The 24,407-nt window shown below is 52.5% G+C and overlaps 1 protein-coding gene across 1 annotated transcript in view; it reads right to left on the bottom strand.

Annotated features, from left to right (window-relative positions):
- SLC4A3 (solute carrier family 4 member 3) overlaps positions 1-18,973 on the bottom strand; it is a 28,419-nt gene extending 9,446 nt beyond the window's left edge. The window contains exons 1-11 of the mRNA XM_082483964.1: positions 18,841-18,973; positions 17,455-17,611; positions 13,641-13,981; positions 13,042-13,184; positions 12,260-12,471; positions 6,201-6,352; positions 5,385-5,565; positions 4,695-4,830; positions 4,417-4,591; positions 3,356-3,452; positions 1,390-1,574 (exon numbers count right to left, since the gene is read on the bottom strand). Coding sequence (XP_082340090.1) covers positions 1,390-1,574; positions 3,356-3,452; positions 4,417-4,591; positions 4,695-4,830; positions 5,385-5,565; positions 6,201-6,352; positions 12,260-12,471; positions 13,042-13,184; positions 13,641-13,981; positions 17,455-17,611; positions 18,841-18,894 — 1,833 coding nt within the window. The 5' untranslated portion in view covers positions 18,895-18,973. The remainder of the gene's footprint in view (positions 1-1,389; positions 1,575-3,355; positions 3,453-4,416; positions 4,592-4,694; positions 4,831-5,384; positions 5,566-6,200; positions 6,353-12,259; positions 12,472-13,041; positions 13,185-13,640; positions 13,982-17,454; positions 17,612-18,840) is intronic.
- Between the last annotated feature and the right edge of the window lie 5,434 nt (positions 18,974-24,407).

Raw genomic sequence — 24,407 nt, 5'->3', positions numbered from 1 at the left:
GTTGAGAAGCCATGTGAGACATGTGACCAGGGAGCATAAGACTCTTGAAAGTCTGGGACATAAAAATGTAAAACATGGGAGAGGGAAGGAAAATAGGAGTCTACAGCATGAGGGAAGTCGTGCAAGGGCAACCAGGCAGAATAGGGGAGATACTCCTGACAGCAAGGGCAAGATGACAAGGAAGGACTCCAAGGAGACCATGAGGGGACAGCACTACTCCAAATAGGAGGGGAGGTGCTGGCAAACAGGCGGAAGATGAACAAGTGAACAGCCTGTAAAGCAGGTAGGGGACAGCTAAGGTTCCCGCAGCACACAGACTCCCTGGAGCCACAGCCTGAAACTGTAAATGATACCGTACTCTCTTCACGGCGCCAGCCACTGTGTAACCTTGCTACGGCCAGCCCTGGCTGCAGCAACTGGCTCCCTTCTTCCAGCAACAGAGGAGCAGAGGCTCAGATGAGCGAGATCAGCCCACAAACGCAGCGCTGAAGCCGGAATATGGCACTTCACCTCTGCTGGCTCAAAACACAGTGTCAGCTGAGCCCTGTGCCAACTCCTGGGAAGGTATCTTTCAGCTGGGAGCCCTTGTTGCCCACAACCCACCCGCTCTGAGTGGACTTTTTAGTCTTCAGTTGAGGGAAAGTTGTGTACCGGTGGCAGGACAGGCAGGTTTGTCACTCTGTTATAGTTACATGGCACCCGCCAGGAGGACCTTGTGAATCTCTGATTCTCCTGTCCTGCATATATGTAGTAGATGTTCAGATTGGCTTTTCTTTGCCTTTAATTCCTTACCAGGATAATGAATTTCACTTTCCTGCCATCTAACCAGATGGGGGACTGCTAGCAGTGCACACTCTTGGCAGAAAAACCTTTCTGCCTCCTCATTTCTCCTCCTGCACGGATGTGCTCCTCTGCATAGATGCCCCAGCTATGGATCTCAGCTAGAAAGCTTCACTAGAAAGCTTCATCCAAACTGCTGACGAACAGTCCCCAGGCATTGCTGGGTCTTCTCATCAGTGTGGCCTGGGCCAGGCATCATGGTCACAGGCACCACTCAGCCTCTCCTCCTCTCTGTTTGTGAAACGTGAACTGAACACAACTCTCTAACCTCGGGCAGTCCTTTGCTCCTGCTTTTATGTACAGCCCTCTTCTTCACCCAGCCTAGCACTCTCTGTCCCAGCCAAGTCTCTGTCCTACTCTTCCCTTTGTACTGGAGCATCCTACCTTGGTCAAGTCAGGCTGTTCTTAAAAATCCCAGGTGCTCACACCTGCCTGCCCCACCTGGGCCTTAGCACAGCATCTCTCAGCCCTCTCGTCCCAGGACTGACTTCTGAGGAGCTACCAAAGGTCCCTCGCCTGTGCCAGCACCACCACCCGTCAGCTCCTCACCTTGTCGGACATGAGAGTGGAGATTGAGCGGCCAATTTCATGGTAGTCCATGTTGGCCTGGCTCGGTCCCAGCAGCACAAAGATGAATCTGACAGGAATGGGGACCTCCAAGACAGATTCCAGGAAGACGGCCTCATTTAGTCGGACAAAGGCCATAGTTGGCTGCTCCAGAAACTGCACACAACCTACCAGGAGGCAATGTTTTGAGCAGAGTTAATCATTGGGGTGAGCTGTACTGGGCTGCCTTTAACAGTGGGAACAGGGATTTTGGGTGTTCCCATGAGCCCTTCTGTCCTGTACTTGTCTCCAGACCTAGGACACAGCATTGAACTTCATGCTGAGGACTGCTCCAAGTCCCCTGTTCACTGATCATTCCCAAGCAGTGCTACTTTCTTTAGTTCTCCCAGTTAGCCCATTCTTAATCTCTTACAGATGGGATCTACTATAAGGGGCTAATTTTAAATCAGAAGGTTGTTTTCTACTAAGCTATTGCTTTATGGAAGGAAGTCTCTTACATGTAACTTTTATCAAACTTTTAATGTCATCAAAGAATGAAATCAGGTTTGCTTGACATGACCTATTTCCCATAAACCTCACTGCTTGGCAATAATTACATTCTTATCCTTTAGCTCTTTATTAATTGAATCCCATATTAGCTCTGCCATTATTTTGGCTGGGAAAGATGTCAGGTTAAACAACCTATAGGTACTGGATCACTGTCCTTTCCTTTTTGAGCACTGATGCTATGAGCTTTGTTCTGTTTTTCTCGTATGTTCCCTGTATTCCTAGACTTTTTTTTTTTTTTTTTCAGATGAAAATGAGCCAGTTCTGTAAAGACTCATAGGTGCAAACTGCACAGTTTGTTTTACAATGTCCGCATCTCATCAATGCTTGGCAGCCTCTTCGATTCCTAACAGATTGGGAAGTACTGCCGCATCCTCTGGCACACCAGCAGCTTCCTTCCCATACTGAACACAAATGTTTATTGAATACTCGTATTTCTCTGGCATTATTATTGATCTTGCTGCCATCTGTGTCCAGCAAAGAGCTGTGTTCTGTGTTAGACTGGCAAATCTGGGCCATCCAAGTGGACAAGTGAATCCCAAGACACATCCTTACCTCAGAAATGGCCAGTGTTAAGTTATTTGAGTATTCAAAGTGCGTTTATGAAGCTGATTTGGTCTCATCGTGGTTAAGCATCAGCTTGGTTAAGCTGCCAAGTCTCTTTGCCCGAGCTTTTCATCTACTGGATAGGCAATGACGTTTACTTTGCTTGTAGTGTAGCTACATTTGCTGAGATGCTAATGCCAGCAAAGTGCTGAGAAGGACTACTCTTGTGGTCAGAAGGCACCAAGCGCACTGATGCTCAAGCCTGCCTGCCTACAAGCCTCTTGTACAGAGAAATATCTCCTGGTAGTGCTACGGCCGATACCTGAGACCTTGCCACCAGCCAGGCCCTGCTCCCATAAGCTTCTTGGCACACATAGCTAGCAACCAACACTGGCCAGGTAAGGGCCTGGCTGCTGGCAAGGTGTGAAGAGGCCAGAGAGAGGACAGCGATGGTCAGAGGACAGCACGAGGCCCTACAGCAGTCAGTGCCTGGCCATCAGACCCTCAGACAGCACTTACTTCTGAGCTGCAAAACGGGATGTTCTGGTGAGCCTGGTGGGACTTTCTCCTCTAAGCTGGCCCCCAGCTCCCAGCAGCAGTGTCTATCAACCACGTCACATTCAGTACATCTTAATTTAGGAAAATAACTACCCCAACACCCCTTATGTTTACTACAGACAAAATGTGTGCCGTCACCAAAGGAGAGAGTGTATAAGGCTCCCTCCCCAGTTGAACTTTGGGAATGTGTACAAGATGTCCAGATATCTCTCAGGAGGGAGGGCACAGAGAGCTGGGTCAAACCAGCATCTGAACTGGTCTCTTTTGGCCCTGGGGGTCTCCACATGCCACCTCTTACCCACGAGGACCACTGTGGCCTCTGCATCTTCAGGGATCTTCTCCATCAGCTTCAGGTATTTGCGGTGGCCCTCAGAGTTATGGAGATGCACGTTTTTCTGCTGGGGAAGAATACAAACAAGGACGGAGTCCCCATGCTTTGGTGTCCCTACACAGCCTCACACCCCACTAGCGTATGTCCTGGTTTCAGCTGGGATAGAGCTAATTTTCTTTCTAGTAGCTGCTCCATTTGGATTTAGTATAAGAATGTTGAAGAATGTTGATAACGCATATTGTTTTAGTTGTTGCTAAGTAATGGTTATATTAGTCAAGGACTTTTTCAGCTTCCCAGTGAAGCTGAGAGGGAGCATAGACAGGACAAGCTGGCCAAAGAAATATTCCATACCACAGATGTCATGCTCAGTATATAAATGGGGGTTGGCTGGGGAGCAGGGATCCGTGATCACTGCTTGGGACTGGCTGGGCAACTGATCATCGGGTGGTGAGAGTGACTTGTGTTGTATCACTTGATTTTGTTTGTTTTTTTTTTTTTACCATCATTATTATTATCATTGCTGTTTTCCTCTTCCATTACTGTTCGATTAAACTGCCTTTATCTCAACCCATGACCTTTCTTTCCTTTCCCCTCCTTTTCTCCCTCTTCTCCCTACCCTACTGGAGTGGGGGGAGTGAGTGAGCTGCCGCGTGGTCATAGTCGCTGCCTGGGGTTAAACTACAACAGCATATCCACAGCTGGGCTTGCCTTGGCTCCATACCTGACACCCTACTTCACAGGCAAGACCCCCTCACAGCAAACGGTCACCCTGCAAGCACCAGGGCTGTTGCTGCCATTGCATGCTCAAGCAGACATTTGCATACAGTGTGCCACTAAAATTAGGTCCCGAAATCATAATGCAGTGACCTGATTTCCAGCGCTCCAGGTGATCCAGGGGAGCTCAGCCCTTGCAAGTACAAGGGCCCCTTGTGAAGGGGCCCAGAGGTGGGCACCAAGGGCTGCCACTGGCCAACTGTTGTCCCAAGGGTGTGGAAAAAGAAGCAGTAACCTCCCCATGTCACCCTCACCTCCTTGCACTCGGTCTCACTGGCCTTGGGGTCAGCCATCTCAATACGCTCTTCCCCCATCAGGGGCACGCAGGTGTCAGTGGTGTGGTTGTGGTGGTGGTTCCCCACAATGGAGTTCATGCTGGAGCTGGAGTGGTTCCTCGGGAAGAAACCCTCTTTCTCATCGTTGGGGTGGCTGAGGGAGAAAGTGGAGGCCATGAGGGGACCCATGTCCCTTGCTGCCTGGGGCTCATAGACAACCCCCGAGCCCTGGCAGCCCTCAGCCACATGCCACCCACCTGTGCTTCAGCAGCAGGGCACGCAGCACGTTGGCTCGGTCTTCTGCTCTGATCTGGTCAGAGATGATCATGGTCTCCACCATGAGGTGAGCGATGCCAGGCAGCGTGGTCTGCTCCAGGTCAAGGAGGACAGCACCTGCAAGCAGGAGGGGAAGAGCCCTGCTCCTAGTGTGCAGCACTCCCCACCACACGCACACTCTGGGGACACAGCCATCCCACCAGGAGCAAGGCTTTGGTTGGGGTATGGATTCTCTCAGTTGAAAAACGCACCAAGTCCAGGTGTCCCGTGCCCTCTGTGTAAACCCTCATCCCAGGAGGACCCAAAAGGTCCAAGATGCACTAGTAGCTCTGGTACCTCCCTCTCGTTTTGGTCTCCCACCCTGACCAAACTTGCCCTTTCACACCAAAGATGGGTCAAAGATCTGCTGGCTCAGGCACAGCTGGGTGTCACAGCTGCTATGTGCCTGAGAGCAGCAAAGCAGAGCAAGGAACCAACACAGGCATCCCTGGGCTAATGCAAACCCCAGCAAAAGGGCTACAGGAAAGGCTGTCTCTGCAGACCCTACATGGAGCCTGGACACAGAAACTGTTGGAGCGTCTCCAGTGAGGGGCCCAAACAGCGACAGAATCTGCCCAGCAAAACCTGTCCGAGAGCAAGACACAAACCCTGGCCCACAGTTCCTGACTCACCGTGGGCAATCGTCTTCCTGAGCTCCAACAGGCTGCGGAAGGACAGTGAAGCCACGTGGGGTTTCCCCCACCTTGCCGTGTCCTCTTCCACATCCTCCTCAAACTTGATCCAGCGGGCTGTCTCCCTCCAATGCATCTCCTGGTTCTTATCCACCACCAGCTCGTTCAGCTCCACAAACACCTAGTGTAAATTACAGCGAGGACATGAGACTTCCCCTGATGCATACAGCTCTATCAACAATACATGGAAAGCCTCAAGTTTGTTCTCAAGTTACCACTTGGTCTAAAGCACTGCCTGAGCAAACCTGCCTTAGTTAACCAGAGGTTTGGTGAACAGAAGCATCCAGGACAAATACGACTGGCAGCATGGCAGGAGCTTCCATCAGCACACGGAGCACCAAAAAGCTTCAAGTCAGATGGTGTGGGCAGAGGAGAGAGAATGATGCAATGCTACACCCCTCTACCAAACTATGCCACTTTTGTCCTCTGCTTGCTTCTTGGTTTCCCCCAAAATTTCCCACGCTTACCAGAGATGGTGATGTTACTGTGCTGCCAAATTCCACAACAGCACTAGCATTTCTGTGACTTTTTAACATCCTTCCTAAGGTCAAAGCTTTGTAATTTCAGATAAATCTCTGCTTTTATCGAAAAAAAAAATGTATTTTCAACCCTCATGATAATGGATAAGAGCTTGAAATGTCACCCCCAGGGTTATGTAAAGAATTAATTCTACTGAAACCACATTTATCACTTTATAAAGTGCCTAGTCCTGATTTATGGCTTCTGAACAAGTGTGGGAGGACAGCACATGGATACCTCATGGGGCTTTCTATCCAACTTCTTCTTCTTCTTCTTTTTCTTGACAGATGGAGTTGACACTAATTTTTTGCTTGTCCTGGTGATCTGACTACGAGATGGTTTTTTCATCAAATGCCTCCTCACACCAGGATTATCTTCAAAACGGTGGCCTGAAAACATGTGAAAGGAAAAAAGACCACCAGTTTGTCTAGTGGAAACACACTGTCTGTCAGGGAAACACGTCCAAGCCCACCCTTCTCTCATTAGCTAATGCTAGCGAAGCCCTGGCAGCTAGAGCACTCACCATCATCCTCCAGACCTCTGAAGATCCTTCCTTCCTCATCTGCCTACTTTCATCTCTTCCAGACATCTGTGAGCTAATTCCTTCAAGAAGGAGGCTTCCTCCCAGGCTGTGCATACGCTAGAGCATCACTGCAAAAGCTTTTATTCATGGTACCCAAATAAGTGGTGCATGAACCCTCCCCATACTCCCTCAACAAAAAGCAACCTGAAGCCTTGACTGCACAGCCCTGCACCCAGACAGCACAGGCAGGCACCTGGCTGGGGCTCGTTTCTCCCACTGGAGAAGGCCTGGTGGTCAGCAAGCCGAAAGGGCAGTGAAGGGGAAAGATATTTAGCTGCTGGTCTGGGAGACACATGGAAATATCAATGACTGTTTTATTTAATTGTGCAATGAGATTGTAGGATAACAGTGCAGACCGGGGCTGGCACGGAGGCTGGGCAGTTAACTCCAGGTATCGCTGTTTCTAGATGATCTGCAGTGCTACTGTTATGCCCTCGGAAAGGTATGCATTACAGAGTGCGGCTGGCCAAATCAAAGCCTCCTGAAGACTCCAGAGAGGCTGTTGAGGCTGCATTACAGACCCACCATCAAGCTACCAGTGCTGTTGGCTAGCCAGCGTCCACCAAAACCTGGCCACAACCATGCCAGACCCTTTTGCAATGCCCGAGGAACAGCACCTGGGCAAAAGCCTGCCATGGAGAGTGGTTTCCCTGGACATTAGCCAGAGACAGCAAGTGCATCTTCCTCAGCACAGAGAGCCCATGGGGATGGGGAAAGCCGCAGAACCCAGCTCCAGGACGGGCAGGCTCCTCCAGGAAGATCACGGAGTCGGGGATTTTGCTCAGCTTTGGTCCATCGAGGCTTGCTGGCCCTGCTTGTAAGGCAAAGGCAAGGTCTTCTCCCTGGGGGACCAAGGGCAGCTCTCTGTTGGCTGGGATGAATGTTCATGCTCCATGTACCTTTCTGCACTTGGCTTCAAGACCTGCACCTCTCAGGGCATTAGAGGTAGCAAAAAGCACGGGGCTTGAAGGCCAAGTGGTTTGACGTCGCAGGAAAATATCCATGCATCTTTGACATGGAAAGCCACAGCCCAGCATTGGGCCAGGCATGTTCCTTGGAAATCTGGGTCGCTAAATTAAATATAAAATGAATCAATACGGAGCTTCAGGGCATTTTCCCCCATTGGCTGCCCTGCTGATGCACATCCCGTGGACAGCTGGACTCCTCCCTGCTCCATTTACTGCACTGCCATGTCGATAGGAGCCAATAACTGCCCACCACTACAAACGTTTCTGGGACCTGTGCATGTGTGGGGCTTCTTTGGACTTTTGCTTGAATTTCTCAATTTCTGTGTGCTCAGCAGCCACTTTGTTGCACTTGGTGTGGATTTATGCATAAACAAACAGGTCAGCAGGCAGATGATCTTGGTATCTGGCATCTTTGTTCCAATCCCTGTAGCTTCTGGTCCTCCCATGCACCCTGGGACTCATTTTCATTGTGTCCCTATATAGAACAGGGCCAGAGGACACTGCCCAGCAAGACAGAGCGCTTACCCAGAGCATGGCAAGTCTGCGCCGTGGAGATGCCAACCTGCCACGCAGTGCTCTTCAGCAAAAGCCTTAGAAAGCACACACAGGCGTTCAGCCTCAGCCACCAAATGGCTGGAGGACAGATAAAATGAAAGGAGCCAAGTTTCCTGCCAGCATCTCCCAGTGACTCCCACACTTGCTGACAGGGACAAGAGCTGGAGTGCTGCAGGCTCAGAGCAAGCCGGTGAAGGCACACCTCCAGAGCTCTACAGAAGAAAGGAGTTGCTGCTCTCCCTTGGCAGTGCTTGTGGTCACCGAGATGCCAGCTGGGGAAGGCAACTCATAGTGGGGTGGACACATGGGCTTAATTTTGGAAGAGGTGACTGGCTTTGGGAGTCCCATGGAGAACGCAGATGAGGTGCTCCAGACTGGTCTACAGAGAGCCTTTCTGTGTTCTGTCATATTGGTGCTTCCCCAGAATCAAAATTAAGCTCAAGTGCACACCTGAAGTCTGGGGTCCTTACTCAGGACAGGATCTTGGACTGAGACCAAAGGGTGATATGTCCAGGACACAGCTCTGCCCTCCTTGTTTGAAGCCAAACTCCCCAAGGTGAGATGAAGCAGCCAAGGACATATCTTGCTGTAGCTCCTCTCCAGCGCTGCCCAGGAGCATAGCATGGGACAGCGACAATGTCTGAGGGCAGAGCGTGACTCCTATGGTGGCTCTACTACAACAAACTGGTATGCCACCCTCCCACACAGCATCTCTTACAGTCTCCTCCAGAAGACCTTCTTGCCACATTGGCTTCTATCAGTCAGATTTCTTGGGATGACCAAGTTCCTTTTCTGCCAACTTAAATCTGAAAATGACAAATATGACTTTGTACTGGTTAAAGCCTTCCCCCAGAGTGCCTGTGCTAGTCAGTCCAACTCAGCAGGCAATTGCCTTCAATTCGTGTGTTAGCTCCTGCATCCCTCCTTTCACTACCCTCTATCCACAAACAGGAAGGAAGCCCAGTAAGAGGCATCAGAGTAGTTGTACCAGTACCAGAGAGCAACTTGCTAGCCCAGCATCACAGGGATGGTACACACTTCCCATGCACCCCAGTAGTTAAATTATAGCAAGGAAAAAGAGATTGAATCCCCCTCTCTTGGAATGTTCCAAATTAGACTAAACAAAATGCTAATCAACATACAATAAGTCACAACCCTATACTGGCTTCTGGAAAAAGCTGCCCTGCCCTGCGTAGAGCCCAAGTCTCTCCTGGCTGATGCTGATTTCAATGTGACAGGGACAGCTGGACCCCAGCTCATCACTGCTGCCACCCAGGTGTTTCAGCACAGCACTCCCCATGTTCTGAACACTGAAAGGACTGCAAGGAAACAATCTCAGGTCTGACAAGGACTCTACTCTGCTCAAAAGCTATTAAATTCCTCCTGGATGTCAGCTGGTTCAGGAAGAGGTACCGCCATGGAGTAAGTAGCTGAGCAAGTGGCACTGGCTGGATGCAAGCTGGCTCTGCACAGAATTGGCTCTGATGTTTCTGCCATCTCTGTCTCCACCATACCTCTCTGCAGGATTAATCCACAGTGTGGATTTATTGTGCAGAAATAATTAAGAGTTGACTGCACAGCACATCCTATTTCAAGCACCTGCAGTATTAGCTGTAGCAATCAATGAATGTGTTAACTGCTAGCAAGCCAAATTTCCCCGCTTTATAAGTGACGCATATCACACCTTGCAGGAGCAATCTGCCCCTTCTACCTTCTCAGGAATAGCCATCCTTTCCTGGGTGACCTTGGGGCAATTTCTCACACTTTTAATGTACAGCTTGCTCAGCTCGGGACAGCCGATGGAGCCAATTTGCTCCAGGGATCTGTTTTGAACTTTGCTGTCTATCAATTTAAAGTAACAAGTAGAGACCCAGCCAGACGCAAAACCCCACTTGCTGGGCCCTGCAGAAGAACATAGGCAGATATTTCTTCCCCAAAGGCTTGTAAAGATGGGCCAGCTGAGAAAGAGAACATGATGCTGGGATTGGGAGGCAGGGGAAGTGTTTTGCCTGAGATCACACAGAGAGGCTGTGGCAGAGCCAGAAGCTGAACCAACGCATCCTGAGTCCCAGTTGCAAGCACTTTGCTTCCCCACTCCTGCATGCAAAGCTGGTAAACGGGCTAGTTCTGGGGCCACATCACCCTCCCATATGCACTTCTAAAATCCCTTGAAAAATTAAGACACGATCCGGACAAGGACATTTGGGCAGCCACCACAGAGCTATGGCTATGAACAGTGTCACTCCCAAGGTGATACACAAAGCCACCTTTTAACTGTGAGTTACCACCATCTGCCGCAGAAGGACCACCTGCACGAGGTGGGAGCAAGGCTCCGGTTTCTGCGCAGTCCCCAGGACTGCTCAGAGATCCAGCCAGCTCTCTGCAAGGGATATGTGGGTACGGAGGCAGATGTGGAGAACAGAAAGACACTCTTTGCTCTCAGGATCCCTATTCGCTCCTTCCCTGCTTTTCCCACTCTTCCTTCCTTCCTCTTTTCCCCCTTCCAGACACCCCGGCCAGTCTGCCATTAGCCAGTTTCACAGCCATGCTCAAGCCTACAGACACAGGGACTAGGTTATTTTTTCCTCGGGGCATTAGGCTACAGTGCAAAGCCAAGAACCGGATACCCACCACTGCTGTCAGATCCTCAGCTCAGCTCGAATTCCAGCAAACAGAGAGCAGTGGCACACTGTCACCTTGTGCCACAGATGGAAGGAGAAATGTCTCTCTCCTTATACACACCTTAGAGCAGCTGTTTTTTCTCTGGCCACAGCACGGGCCACATCCTGATAAGCACAAACAGCAAAACACAGCTGCCTTCGGAGCTGCTCAAGCGAGACACGCGCAGGGAAGTACCTCAGCACTACAACAAAGATCTGTACAAGGACCTTGGACAGACACACAGACACCAGGCAGCTCCCCTGGTCTCTCCAGTTACCTCCTCTAACCCAGCAGACCAACCTGACGCAGAGAGGGTGCAGACAGCAAACACAGGGTGGGGGATACGCACTTTAGCTGGGGGCTCTGATCTGCAGCTGCAACCGTGGGGTCACTGCTCCGGTACTTACAGGTGGGCTCCCCGCCTGGGTAGCCCAGATGGTTTCTGATGGCCTCCCATAAATCATAGTCTTCAAAATTAAAGGCAAATTCATCAAAGTCTTCATAGCCGAGCGAGTTGCGAATGCAGGTGCTTATCGCTACCTCCGGGCTGCTGCCCCCTTCCGATTCCTTCGCTGCCTCCTCTCTCTCTCGAAGGGTTGTCATTTCGTCCTTGCAAAGGTCAGGGTTCAGGTACCATGAGCCACCCACCTTCAGAGGAGGGGCCGGGGTAGCCAGGCTGACGTGCGGAAAGCGAGCTGCCCTTGAGGGGGACTTCACTGCAGCCCCGGGGCCAGCCCCGGTGCCTCGCTCCCCTCCTCAAGGGACATGAAGGTGCCGGCTGCAGCAGCCCCTGGGGACTGACAAGGTCCCGGGAAGGCTGGATCCACCTGGGGATGCTTCCGTGGGGGGCTGCCCCACCAACTCCTTGGGAGCAGGATCCTCTCTCGTGCCGGCTGCCCAGGGACGCAATGCCCGTGGCCCGGGGACAGCCAGGCTGTGCGTGCAGCACCGCTTCTCTCCCTCGCTCCCCTCTGGTGTCTCCCTCCCTCTCCAGCCTGCAGAGCAACCTATTGAATTCTCCATGTCCTCGGGCCCGGAGCGTGCATTTCCATGACGTCTCTTCTGTCTGCCCTCGCACCGCACACAAGGGGCAGTCCCCCTCCGAGACGCTCCGGAGGGGGCAGCTGCCTCTCCGCCAGGAGTGCGGAGGCTCCTCACCTCAGGTTTTCTGCGATGCCAGAGCTGGCGTGTCGCACAGAGGGCTGATTGCTGGAAAAGTGTGTCAGGAGAGGAGAGAGCTGGGTCTCAGGGAAACACAGGGAGCCCTGAACCGGAGAGGGTAGTGGGGCGGGTGGAGGAGCAAACAGCCATAGGGTGGGTGTGAGTAGAGACGCTGGAAACACGGGGACCAGCGCTGTGGACGTGGCAAAGCTGACAGAGAGGAGCCAGGGCTGGAACAGCAGGGGATGGGGGACAGGGAGGTGAGGACCAGGTCCTGTGGCAGCCTGGAGCTGCTAGGGAAGAGAGCAAAGCAGGGAGAAGCAAGGGACGCGTGCACTAGTAGCGTAGTTAGTGTCGCAAAACCTCACTTTTCATGCCGTCCAAGTCAGCAGACGCCAGCATTTGGGCCTCGGCTTCATCCGTAGGGACGCGCTGGTATGCCGCGCTCTCCAGCGTGGTCATGCTGCCGATGCACATCCGCTCCTTCAAGTCATAGGTAACCCGTTGTCCACTCGCCGCCTGGCCCCAGGGCTTGCGCTTCTCCCACCCACGAGACAGACGTTCCCGAGGGCCAGGGAGGCTGTAGGAACCAAAGAGACTGACGGTAGCAAACGGGGTAAGTGAGGAGGGGCACTGGATCCTCTCAGGGGCTGAGGTTCCTCAGCCCAGCCCTGACCCACAAGTCCCTGAGAAGGAGCAGAGCCAGGAGTCACCTGTCCCAACACTTAAAGATTGCCCTTTCCCCACCACAGAGCAGGATCAGCTTGTGGTCCATGTTGGGGACCCACCTCTGAGCCAATGGCCTCACAGTTCCCTGACACGGCTGAGCCTCCTGGGGCTTCCCAGCCTGCAGGTCAGCACGACAGCATGAGTTACCTGGGAGGAAGGGTACTCCACGTGCGCAGGCCAGTGCCCCCAAACCTGCACCCTGGGGATCCCACAGACCCAAGAAGGTCACAAGTCCCAGGGAGTGACCGTCCCACCGGGGAGCAGCCGTGTTGCTCACAGATGCTCTCCCTCCAGGCCCCATGTCCCCTCTGGCTCAGCAGGCGAATTCAGGCTGGGCACAGCTGCTACCCCCGGGGACAGGGTCTGTGCAGCGACCACAAGGCGAGGAGAGCAGCAGACAGCTCGGCACACGTTTGCCTACCTGCGGAGGGAGGCAGGGCCCTTGTCCTGCAGCAGGTCGGCGAAGCGTGGCACGGGGGACAGGATGCCACACTCCTCCTCCACGTGGAACTGTGCTGGGGCCAGAGCGCTGCTGGACTCCTCCTCATCACTGCCGATGGTGAACTGCAGAGATGACAGTCCTGACAGCAAGAGCCAGGACAGGCAGCCTTCGCCCCAGTCCCTGACATGCAGATCCTCCCCACAGCCTAGAAAGGTCTACACCAACTTTCCCCATGTGCCCTATACCGTGGGACTGGCTGTATTGAGCCCCTCATATCCCATACACCCTAAGAACAGCCAAATTGCCCTTCCCCCGTGGGTCTTACCCCCCCCAAATGGTCATGCACTCCCTTCCCAGCATCCAACCCAAGGAACAGCTTATCTACCACTGTCCTCCAGTGCTCATCTCTGCTAGGCAGGGACAAAACCACTCTTCGCACAATATTGCACAGACACAACATCTTCCCCCTGAGCAGCATGCTCCCAGACCATACAGCCTGGCACCCCCCCAGCATCAACCCTCCCTCCACCTTCCCCCAGCCTCCGAGCCCCATCCAGGTAGGGAAGCCCTATCCTTGCCTTTGGTTTGCCTGGGGGCTCCAGCTTAGGGGACGTGTCCTTCCCAGGAGCTTTGCCCTCAGAGTCTGCAGAGATCTCTTTCGTCTGGGCCTCCTCTGCCTCAGACTCTCCTTCTTCCTCTTCTTCTTCTTCTTCTTCTTCTTCCTCCTCTTCTCCCCCCTCCTCCTCGTCCTCTTCCTGGATGGTGGGAGTCACCTCTGAGGGGGGTAACGAGGTTTTCTTCTTTTTCCTCCTCCTTTTTTTCCTCCTGCTGGCACGAGGAGGCCTCTTTTGGAACTTGAGGGCAGAAGGGAGGTGAGTGGAAAGGGGATGATGGATGTGGTGCGAGGTTTGGCGGTGGACTGAGAGAGAAAAAGAGAGTCAGGGGCAGGAAGAGGCTGGGAGGAACCTGCCAGGCGCCCCTCCAGGAAACAGCCTGGTCTGGAGATCAAGGGCCAGGAAGGGCAAGGAGAGCCACCAGCCCGCAGGGACATAGCAAAGCTCTTTCAGTGATGTGGCAGGCTGTGTCCAGTCTGGGGTGGATGGGCAGGCAGCTCCCATGCAGTGCCAAACCACCCCAAGGCAGCTTCACTGCCCTGGGGAAGGCAGGACTTCTCTCCCAGTGTTGCCAAAAGCCATTCGCATGGCTACAGAGAGCTGCGGTGGCCTGCCAGAGGTACCATCCCCTTCCTAAACATGGTTAAGTTTCTTGCATTCTCAAACAAGCATGATTTGGGCCCTTTACAAGCATTTCTTTCCTGCGTAGTGTTCTTTGAGTTAAATAGATACGCCTTATTTATCCCCCAGGCTTGACAGAAAGTCCCTCCTGCATACCCACAAACCACAGACCAAGGCTTTTAGTGCAGATGCAACCTAAGTCCACACCCCAGGTACTGTGAGGGCTTATGCCTATCAGCCTCTGAAATGCAGGTTCAATTAGGAAGCTGTCTTTTAAAAACCAGGGTAAGAAACAGGGCAGAAGGACTTTTCTTTAAACTAATCTACAAAGGGAAATTCATACAGGCTTGACCCGGGTGTCGTGGGAATTACAGAGTGAGAAGAAATTAATGGCATTTCTGAACCTTCACTCAAAAACAACGATAAGACACCACGCAGGGAACAGGCTAAGCTCAGCATCTCCCTGCAAGAGAGAGGAAAGCCATTCCTGTGAGGTCTATCTGCAGGCACAAAGCCTCCCATAGACAGTCTGCAGGATGCACAGATCCTGGGGCTACACCGGCAGCAGCTGAAATCACGGGGGCACCAGCCACTTCGCAAGGGGGTTTTGCTCAGCAGCTCTTCCTGAGGAATTGTTTCCAGTCTGTTTTGATTTGGTTCCTTCCCAGCTTTCCTGTGACATGGCAGCAAAATCTGTTTATAGTGAAAACTACCTTCAAAGGACATTTTCAATGGAAGCTGTAACCTTCTCCCTGGGAGAGCCAGGCAGGTTCATTGTTCTGCTGTCATGTTTCCTTTCCTTTGGTTTCTCAAGTCTTTTCTCCCTTGTTTCCCCCCTTGGGAACCACAGGAATATTTCACACACACCCCTGGTTCAGCGGGAGAGGCTTGTGGCAAGATTAGAGGAGATTAGCAATGGTCAGACATCTGCAAATTGGAAAGAGTTTGGGCTCTATTTATAAACACTTTTTCCTCTAAAGTGTTTTCTAGTTCTTTGACTTAACTAGACGTACCCTATTTCGCTCACAGGTTCTGCCCTGCTGCTGCACTCCCATAGCACTGCTCTGCGTGCCACGGACAGGTCAGGCACGAATTTCTCGTGGAAGAAGAAGCAAGGAAGGCCCCAACTGCACACTCGTTGCTCCTTCTGCAGCACAAAGCTGCTGGCGAGGACATAGCCCATCTTTGCCTTCTGGCTTGTTCCCATCAGCCCAAGACAGAAACATTTGGATTGGGATCCAATACATTTTGGATCAGCAGGAAACCGAAGCCTTAGGCTGCAGGGAAGGGCAGTGATGGTAAGTGGTTCATCTGGCGCAGAAAAGGATAGGACTGCTCTTCACCCCTTCACTCAGCGCTCCTTGTGTCAACTGATCACGTCGCCACAGAGGTGGCCTGGAGGCGGGAGAAACATACCTCTCCCAAACACAAAAGACTTCATGCCTCCCTCTTCTTCCTCCCTGTCCTCCTGCAACTCCTGCGTGCCCAGCCCCTGCCCTCCTTCCCTGCTCCCTTCCTTGTGCTGCCGGCCTGTATGGAAAGTTATTGCCAAACCAGTGTCCTAGATGTTTGATTACACTTCTCAGTGAACTTGACACAAGAGATATGAAAAAGTAATTTGGATAGGGAGCCCAGAAGGAAGAGCCTACATATTAGGAATTCCTGGCTTTGAATAGGGCAGGAAACATTTCTAAACCCAGAGAGCATTCACCTCCATGGGCTCACACGTTATCTTTCAAAGTCTAATGACCAAACCAGATCTTCCAGCTTTATGAATATGAATTGCATAAAACTTCTGACAACCAGGGTTGACTGTAGTCCTAGATAACAGGGATACACCAGGAGCTCAGAGGAAAAGAAGCTCGATTCTGACAAAGAAAAAAGGACTCTCCTATTAAGAAGAAAACAAACCAAAACCCAAACAGTAAAAATCTCTAGTCAAATTTTCAAAGAAGCTTCTGCCATGCATGCTCAAGCAGATCGTCTGTGTCCTTCAAGCCAACCCGCACAGCTGTGCACACAGGCAGAGCTTCTGAGCAGGTAAGCTCTACCAGCACAGAACAGGTATTCAACCCACAGCAAAGCTATTAGCACCTTGCAGCCATGTGCGCGAGTGACTGTGTGCCCAGGTGGAAAGTGTTATTTGAATGGAGCCTCTGTAGAGAAATGACACGAGCTGAAATTAGCAGCTGGGGTGCACTACAGTAACGGACTTTCACCAGCAAACTTTTACAACAGCCATCGGAAATGAGTGGCCAAGCAGAAAACAGCCTGGTGATGTACGTGGAACATAATGTTCCCGAGGCTGTATCCCATCAAAGCTAAGCTGGAAAATAAGCAGTATCTGGCTACGGAGAGCCAGAGGGTGGCAAACTCTCCCAACCTACTTGTCCACCACACAAGCAGGCTGCTGGTTGGGGGACTCTTCTTCCTGCCCTTCACTGCTGTTACTACAAGTCAATGCGACCCACCTATGCCAGGCAATAGCTTGTGGCCACTCTTGTGGGCAAACTCTCATTTTACAGCCGGTGAGTTTGGGCAGACTGGTTGCCTTTATCGTGGAAGGGCAGTTAGAGGAATAAATATGCTGATCAGAGGAGTTCAGGTGAGATAGCTACAACATTTTAAATTCAAACTCCATTTTTATTTCGCCATCCTTTCTTTGAGCAGATAAGCCTGATGGTTTTATGGTTGCTATTTAGAAATACACAGGCATGTATGACTGGAGCCATCTGCTTTCAGACTGGGGAGGACAGCCTGGCTTCTGGCCATATTTGAATGTTTCTTTGCAGCCATATGGAAGAAAAATAGCTTCAAACTGGAAATTTCAGTGTTGGGTAAGTGGCTGCAGAGGTCCCTGATGCTGATGCTGGGTGAGGAGGTGAGAGAACACCCTGGGCTGAGCCATGCTGTCACATGGGCTGGGCAGTAGCTATGCCACTGGGGACAGGGAAAACAGCAAACAGACTGGGAAGAGGCCATGGACACCGGTGCTAAACTGGGTGTACATAGCACTTTGGGAATGCTCTGAAGGGAGGAAGTGAACAGCAGGCTAACGAGATCCGCAGGGTCCTGGCAGAAGGCTGCAGAGCACATCGGGCTGAACAAGGGTTGGCAGTGAGGGTGGAAGTGGGTACAATGGTTTAAACCTACATACATTCAAAATCTCTCTCACTGTAGCTGCGTCTTTGCTTCTCCAGATTGCTTGATGCTGACTTGCTTATCAGGTCCCCAAATCTCTCGATTGACAAAGTCTTATCCAAGTCCTCATCGTCCTCGGCACCAGGAGAGGCTTTCTCTGCGCGATCTCTGCCCTGCACAGAAATCGCCAGAAAAGAATCAAACACTGCAGATCCCTACAGCCCTCTGGATCCTCACACCCTGCAAATGGCACTGGGCTTGCTGAGGAGCAGCAGGCTACACATGACAGGGCTGGGACATAGTTTCTCGCTTAGAGGCACAGCTCTGCTCAAAACCAAGAGCCAGAACGGACCAGCAAGCCTCCAAGCCGTGCTCCGCAGAGATACCTTAGCGGTCCTCCACACCTCCCTTGAGCGGCAGGTATCAAGGGACTATGTCAGTGCCTACTAGCGGAGATGTGTAGCTTTTGTTTAGCTGGAATTTCTCTCTCCTCACATCTAACTGCTGCTCTCTGGCCTTCCCTTTGCCCAATTTGCCATCCCTCTCTTTCTTAGACCTCCTCTGTATTTCCTGCTGGGAAACAGCATCCCTGCTCTGGTGAGCTGCCCTCGGCTTAGTGACCACCCTGTGCCTTCCCACCTCCCCTCCACACTCCTGGGCCCCCCCCCCGTTCCTCTTTGGCATGCTTTCTTCAGGCTTTTCTGCCTGTTTTCCTCCCGTTTCAGGCTATGGGCACTTCTCTGCCTTTTGCCAGTGGAGACGCTTTGAGAAGAGCATCGCCAGGTGACTCCTGTCCTTTCTGCCTCCCAAGCAGCTGCAGTGGGTAAAATTTTCCGTCAATATAGCTGAAATGCCAGTGCTGAGCTGTTGTGGACTCCCGTGTTTCCATGGAAACAGGAGGAGGCCCAACTGTGACAAATCTGTCTGTGCTGGGTGGAAAGAGCGAGCAAGGCGGCTTTAGCCGAGTTGTGCCTCTCCTAGGACCCCCCAGCTGTTCCCAGCTGTGCCCCGGGAGCGGCTTTGTATGTGTGGGCAAAACTGCTTCTCCTCTCACCTTAGCACGGGTGCCCAAGCCCAGCCTAAATGGGGAAGAGTCTAACGGCAAGCTGCCCAGCTCCTCCTGCCGCTTGCCTAGCCCACCCAACGGCATGTGAAGGCACAGGGACCCCACAGAGCAACCTCTGGCCTTTTCTGGACCACAGTTTGCTGTCTGCATGGGGAGTAGATGTGGGCTCGCAGGCACGCAGGGTGCCCCAAGGCTGCAAGACCTGTCCCCGGTGAATGGAGGAGGCTGTGTCTCCTACTGCAGCAGGCTGCCGGGACATGGGTCCCGCACTCAGCCTGGCAGGAGCACCGTCCCCAGGGAAGAGACAGCCCCGCTGCTGCTGGATTCCCACCTCACCTGCTGCAGGTCGATGAAGACATCTCCTACGGGAGGGGACTCTCCAGCTGCCATTTTGGTTCAGGACCTAAGGGCCTGGGCAAAATATCAACCCTTCTCTTTCACCGGCAGGCACCCAGCAAACCTGAAGAGTGGCATAACCTGTGGAGAGAGGGCAGGACAAGGGAATGTCGTGGGAGACTGCTGGCCACTGCCCTCACCCCCCCGGCTCCTAACCCGGAGAGGTCACTTCACTGGCCCTCAGGGAACCTCCCTGGCACCACTGGGACAGAGGTGTCCCCTGGCATGCTGCAGTGAGGGGGCGAGAATGGCCCAGCCCACGCTGCTTTGTGCACCAGCTCCACAGTCCAAGGGCAGGTGGGACCCTGTCCTCCTCCTCCGAATGACCTCCTGCGTGGAGGGTGCAGGGGCCGACCAAGACAGTGGCTACACGTGGCTCCTGCCCGGGCTGTGCGAGAGAAGGAAAGGCGTACTGCTCAGCCACCTCTGCAACAGCACATCTGTGCAAAGCTGGGGCATGACTGACTGCCGGGGAAGAATAAAGTTGGAGAGATCGGGTGCTGGGAGGGCATGCCAGGAACAGGCAGCAGAGTGGTCCTGTGTCACCTAGCTTTAACTGGGCAGGTCCCAAAACGGCCAGAAGGAACCTCAGGGAGAACTGTGCAGGCCAGAGAGGTGGCACAAGGACAAACAGTTCAGCATTCAAACACCAAACACAAAACAACACATGTTACAGGGAAAGAGGCCAACCTTCAGACTGCAGATCAATGCCCTGTCTGCATCAGTGTGGCTGAGGGACACAGAAGACCCCCGTGGGCAGCTCGAGGGAGCTTGCAACTGCAAGCGAAGAAGGCAATGAGGTGCCACGGTTGACAAGGAGTGGGATGGAGACCGACACAGAAACGGCTGTAGTCATATCATCTACAGCAACAGTGCAGGCTGAGCTCAGCATGGGTTGCACCCCAGGAAGAACTGGAGATAGCATGGAGACTGGCATTGGGAAGATGCCGACCTCCAAAAACTCATCTGAACTCATACAGAGAGGGAGAGAAGATGTAAGCACATACACAGTGCTTTGGACACAGGGATAAGCAAAGTGTTCTCATCTCAGCACAAGAAAAGGGACATGCGTTAAAAATACAAGGGTAGAATACAAATGAATTCAAAACTGGCAAAAGATCTTTTTCAGTGATGTCATCAAGGAGAAAAAAAATACAAAGTCAGAGGATAGCTTGGCCATCTCTCTGGGTAACAAGTTGTCCTATTTATGACAAAGACAATTAAGAGAAGTTAAACCCATCTTTCAGAACAAACTGTTCTCCAGCTACGAAAGCTTTAGAAGAAGTATTACAGGTTATATCCTGGTGACCTGCTGAGGGGTTTCTTACTATCTCATCTGAAGTACCTAGTATGGGCCACTGTTCAAGACACCAGTGAGGCCACTTCATCATCCCTCCTCCTACCTTTGAAGATCTCCAGAATGTGCTACTACAGTCTTTGCTTACTCTGCCTACCTCAAGAGCTTATCCAAACCAAAAAATTAGCTTATTCAAATGAAAAAAATAGCTTATTCAAACCAAAAATTCTGGGGCCATCTGTAAAGCAAGTTTTTGAGGAGCTGATCTGATCACTGATGAAGCATGCTCCCTTGGTCCACCCTCCTAATTACCAGGAACAAGGCAAAACTTAATGGAAGAAACCCCTTAGACACACCTCATTGGACTTCTCGGTAGCTGAATTCCTCCATGAGACCTGAACAGCTCAAGAGAAATACGCTGCCAAGACAGATGTCTAAAAAGCAAATGCAGAGGCCAGGCCATTAGGAACAGGACAGAAAAGACTGAAAATATCAAATCCACTGTGTACATCTTAAACTGTAATCTTCAACTTCACACCCTGTTTTCCAAGAAAGATAGAGCAAAAGGGTTCCAAGAGAGAAAGCAGAAAAAAGGAGAAAGGTCTGGAAATCATCTGTAAGCAGAGACTGAGCTGCTTCTTAGTAGGACATGATAGAGAAAAGAGTAATACATGGGTTTTATTTCCTTTCACATTTAACTCAATAAGAGGGTATCATTCCATGAAAGCAAACAGCAGCACATTTGAAACTGAAGGCAGGGAACGCTTTATTCCAGCGGGAAGAGCTGGCGGGAGAACCTGGCTCTGCAGTCCTGCAGGGCCATGACATCACGACTGTTAAAGGAAGGACAGGGTACTTGTAAGGGACGTAACATCCACAGCTACAGACTGCCTGCCAAAATGTGTTGCAAGCACTACTACTTCATAATAAATAATATATAACACATAATAAAAAGACGTCGGGGATTTGGATGGCAGCTCCTGTAGGGGCAGAATCCCTAAAAACTAGCAAAATAGTAAAAGGTGATTTAACAAAAAAGAAATGCTAATGCTCAGCTCCAACTCTGTGCCACTAATGTGCCTTGTGGGCCTCCAAAGGAAACTGCAAACTCTCAGCAACGCCGTGAAACAATGCGCTTTGTTTCAGGTCAAGCTCAGGTTTGTCTGGAGCTAGGCAGAGGCTCGCAGGGGCATTCGTGCTCCGGGCAGGAGGAAACCTATGGCTGGCAGAACTGCTGGATGCAACGAACTCTGCGGGCTCCAGCTTTGCAAGTCATTACACTGAGTTTAAAACCACAGCCTGACTGCCTGAACAAAGTTAAAAGGGAGGGAAAATCCAGCACTTAATATTTCTTTACCCACCGAAGCAGCGTATGCTGAAATATGCTGAAAACATGCCACTCTAATGACGCTGCTGAACAGCTAAAAGCAAGACAGTTGTACTAGCAGTAAAATAAGAGAGCCCTTGGGACTTGCCTTGAAATTTCAGAGGGACTGCGAGGTACCCAAGGGGTTTCCGTCGATCCCCCGCTCATGGCATCCCTGCACAAGCAGGATGTGACGCCCGGGCACCCCGAGCCGGTGGGGCTTTGGGGGCACAGCAGCCGGAGGGGTCGGCTGCTTTGGGGCCGAGAGGGGGGTGAGGATGGGAGGCGCGTTCTCCGATCCTAACCCTATGGCTCTCCTGCCTTCTGGAGAAGGGAGAGCCTGGGAGCACTGGTGCTCCCTTTTCGGTGCATTAAGTGATGGCTGGCCACTAGAGGCCACTTGCCCCTTACTCTGTGCAACCTCTGGGAGAAAGGCAGGACGGACACCTACTCGGATCTGGCCTGGCTTTTCTATTACAACAGACGGAGTTCAGAGAAGAGCAACAAAAAATTGCCAGTAGGCCAGAGGGATTGATTTATAAGGAAAGGTTAGGAGCTAAATTTGTCTAGCGCAATATGAGATGACTAAGATGGGGAGGGGACAAGCCAGCAGTCTGGAAAGATCTCAAGGGTGTAAAACACGACTAAAGATTTTTTTTTTTTCAGGCAGCCCTGCACAAAGAGACTTAGAAATGGGTTAAAATTTAAAAGAGAAAGTTTAAATTAATATCAAGGAGAATTCTGCTAATGAGCACCATGCTGAAGCGCCCAGCCTGCTGGCATCACTGCCTGGGCTGCCGTAAGAAGAACACAAGACAAAAGGGGAAAGAAAAAAAAAAAAACCAACAGTAAAGAAAATGAAATGAATGATACCTTCATCCTACTGTATCTCATGGTTGTCGGGAGTACGTGATTCAGCATTCCCGCTAGAAGTAATTTTCAGTAATAGAAGCGTCATGCCAGCAGGCCAGATTCGAAGGGAGGCCAGAAAAATCCACAGCCTGCCAACCTGCGCACACTCACACCTCTCTGCTCTCTCCACACGCACATCAGTAAACAGAACTGGCTCACCTAAATCACCGTACCTCGTACCGACCATCTAGGCTAAACGAACGCTGAAGGAAAGCGAGCAGGCATGTCCCTGCGATGCTGGCAGCTACGGCATCTCCCACATGTTGCTAACAGGGACTCCAGCGGGGCTTCCCCTGACCCCAAAGGCTGTTTCACAGTGCCAGTGCGGGAGTTTTCTCGTTTTGCTGAGAAAAACGCATCTGGCACATCTTCAAGGGGCAGAGGAGAACAGTTCACGCTGCCCCTTTACAATAAAGACGAGCCAGGAGGGCTACAGCAGACTGCCCCAGCTCCATGGGCAAGGGGTTGCATGGAGACAGCCACTGGGCCCTGCATCCACCTCCTCAGCTCTTCCCTAATCCCCTGGCTATCGGGCTGAGAATAATTTAGCTGTGGAGTGTCTAGACAAGGAGTGGATGCTAAGATAGGGATAAAGACACAGGGGCAAAGCTGGTTTGGGGATAGTGGAGGAGAAGAGACTCCGGCTGATAGATACAGACGGGAAGAGCTCAAAAAGGAGAAGGATCAGAGGCCTGGGAAGATTTTCTTGGGAAGACATACTGATGAGCCTGTCCACGGAGGAGAGGAGCAGGAGGGGTGCTGCTGCGTACACCGAAGCATTTAGATGCTGCTGTGATAGTCACAGGCTCAAAGCTGAACGAAAGGGGAGGGGGCTGAGCAGCCCCTACTTGTCCTCTGCCATGGCGGAGGAACGGGGACACACACACGGGAATGAAAAGGCAACACATAAGACAGCAAACACATAAAGTTTTCAGGCACGAAGGGTTTAACCTGTGGACCTCTCTGCCACATGGCTATGCTGAAACTAAGAATACAAGAAGGCTTTTATAAGGCTTAAATATTTGATGGATTCAATGAATCCTATACCCTACTGAACTAGCCTTGATACACCACCATAGGCGTTCACTTCTGAAGCACCTGCTCCATTCCCTGGCTCTCCCTTCACAGAGGTACCGGACGGGACAGAGCTCGCCCGGCTGACAGACACATACACGAACGCACGGGAACAAAACCCACTCCAGAACGAAGTACCAGCACCAGACAGTGACGAGGTGACACACCTCCACGGGACGGACGGACGGCTCTGACAGACACACAGGTAGAGCCGGGGGAGCGAAGGGACGTAGGCAGGCACTGGGGATGAGCTGCACCGCGCACCGTGCAACCCGTACGGTGCGGTGCGTGGGACCACACCGCGCCGCGCAGCGCCCAGCACCGGGCACGGCGCCGTGCTGTGCCCGGGGCTGTGCTGCGTGCTGTGCCATGCAGCGTGCCCCACGCCATGCCCCACGCCATGCCCCGAGCCCCATGCCATGCATCGCCCTGCACCATGCCATGCCATACCACGCACCGTGCAGCGCCCTGCGCCGCGCCGTGCCCCGCCACCGTGCGGCACCGGAGCGCCCTGTGCACGCCGCACCCCGCACACGGGGCCGAGGAAGGGCGGCCAGGCGGGATGCCCTGGGGCTCTGCGGGGCAGCGGCACCCGCCACGCGTGTCCGCGGGGCCCGTGGGCTGCTGCAGCCGCGGCAGCGGAGGGGCAAGAGCCAGGACCCGCCCCCCCTTCAGCCCCCGCCCGGCCCGTACCTCGCACCGCCGGAGAAGGAGAGCCGCCCGCCGCCGCGCCGCGCCCCGGCCCCGCCACCGCCACCGCGCTCCGCCCGACACGTGCCGCGCCGCGACGGCGGCGGGCGGCGCTGCCGCCCCGGCCTCCTCCTGCCGGCCCTGCGCGGGGCGGGCCCGCCGCCCTTC

This window comes from Vanellus vanellus, assembly GCF_965231255.1.
Source record: "Vanellus vanellus genome assembly, chromosome: 5".
NCBI lineage: Eukaryota > Metazoa > Chordata > Aves > Charadriiformes > Charadriidae > Vanellus > Vanellus vanellus.
Note: the sequence above shows the minus strand (reverse complement) of the source record. Positions and strands in the feature narration are given on the sequence as shown.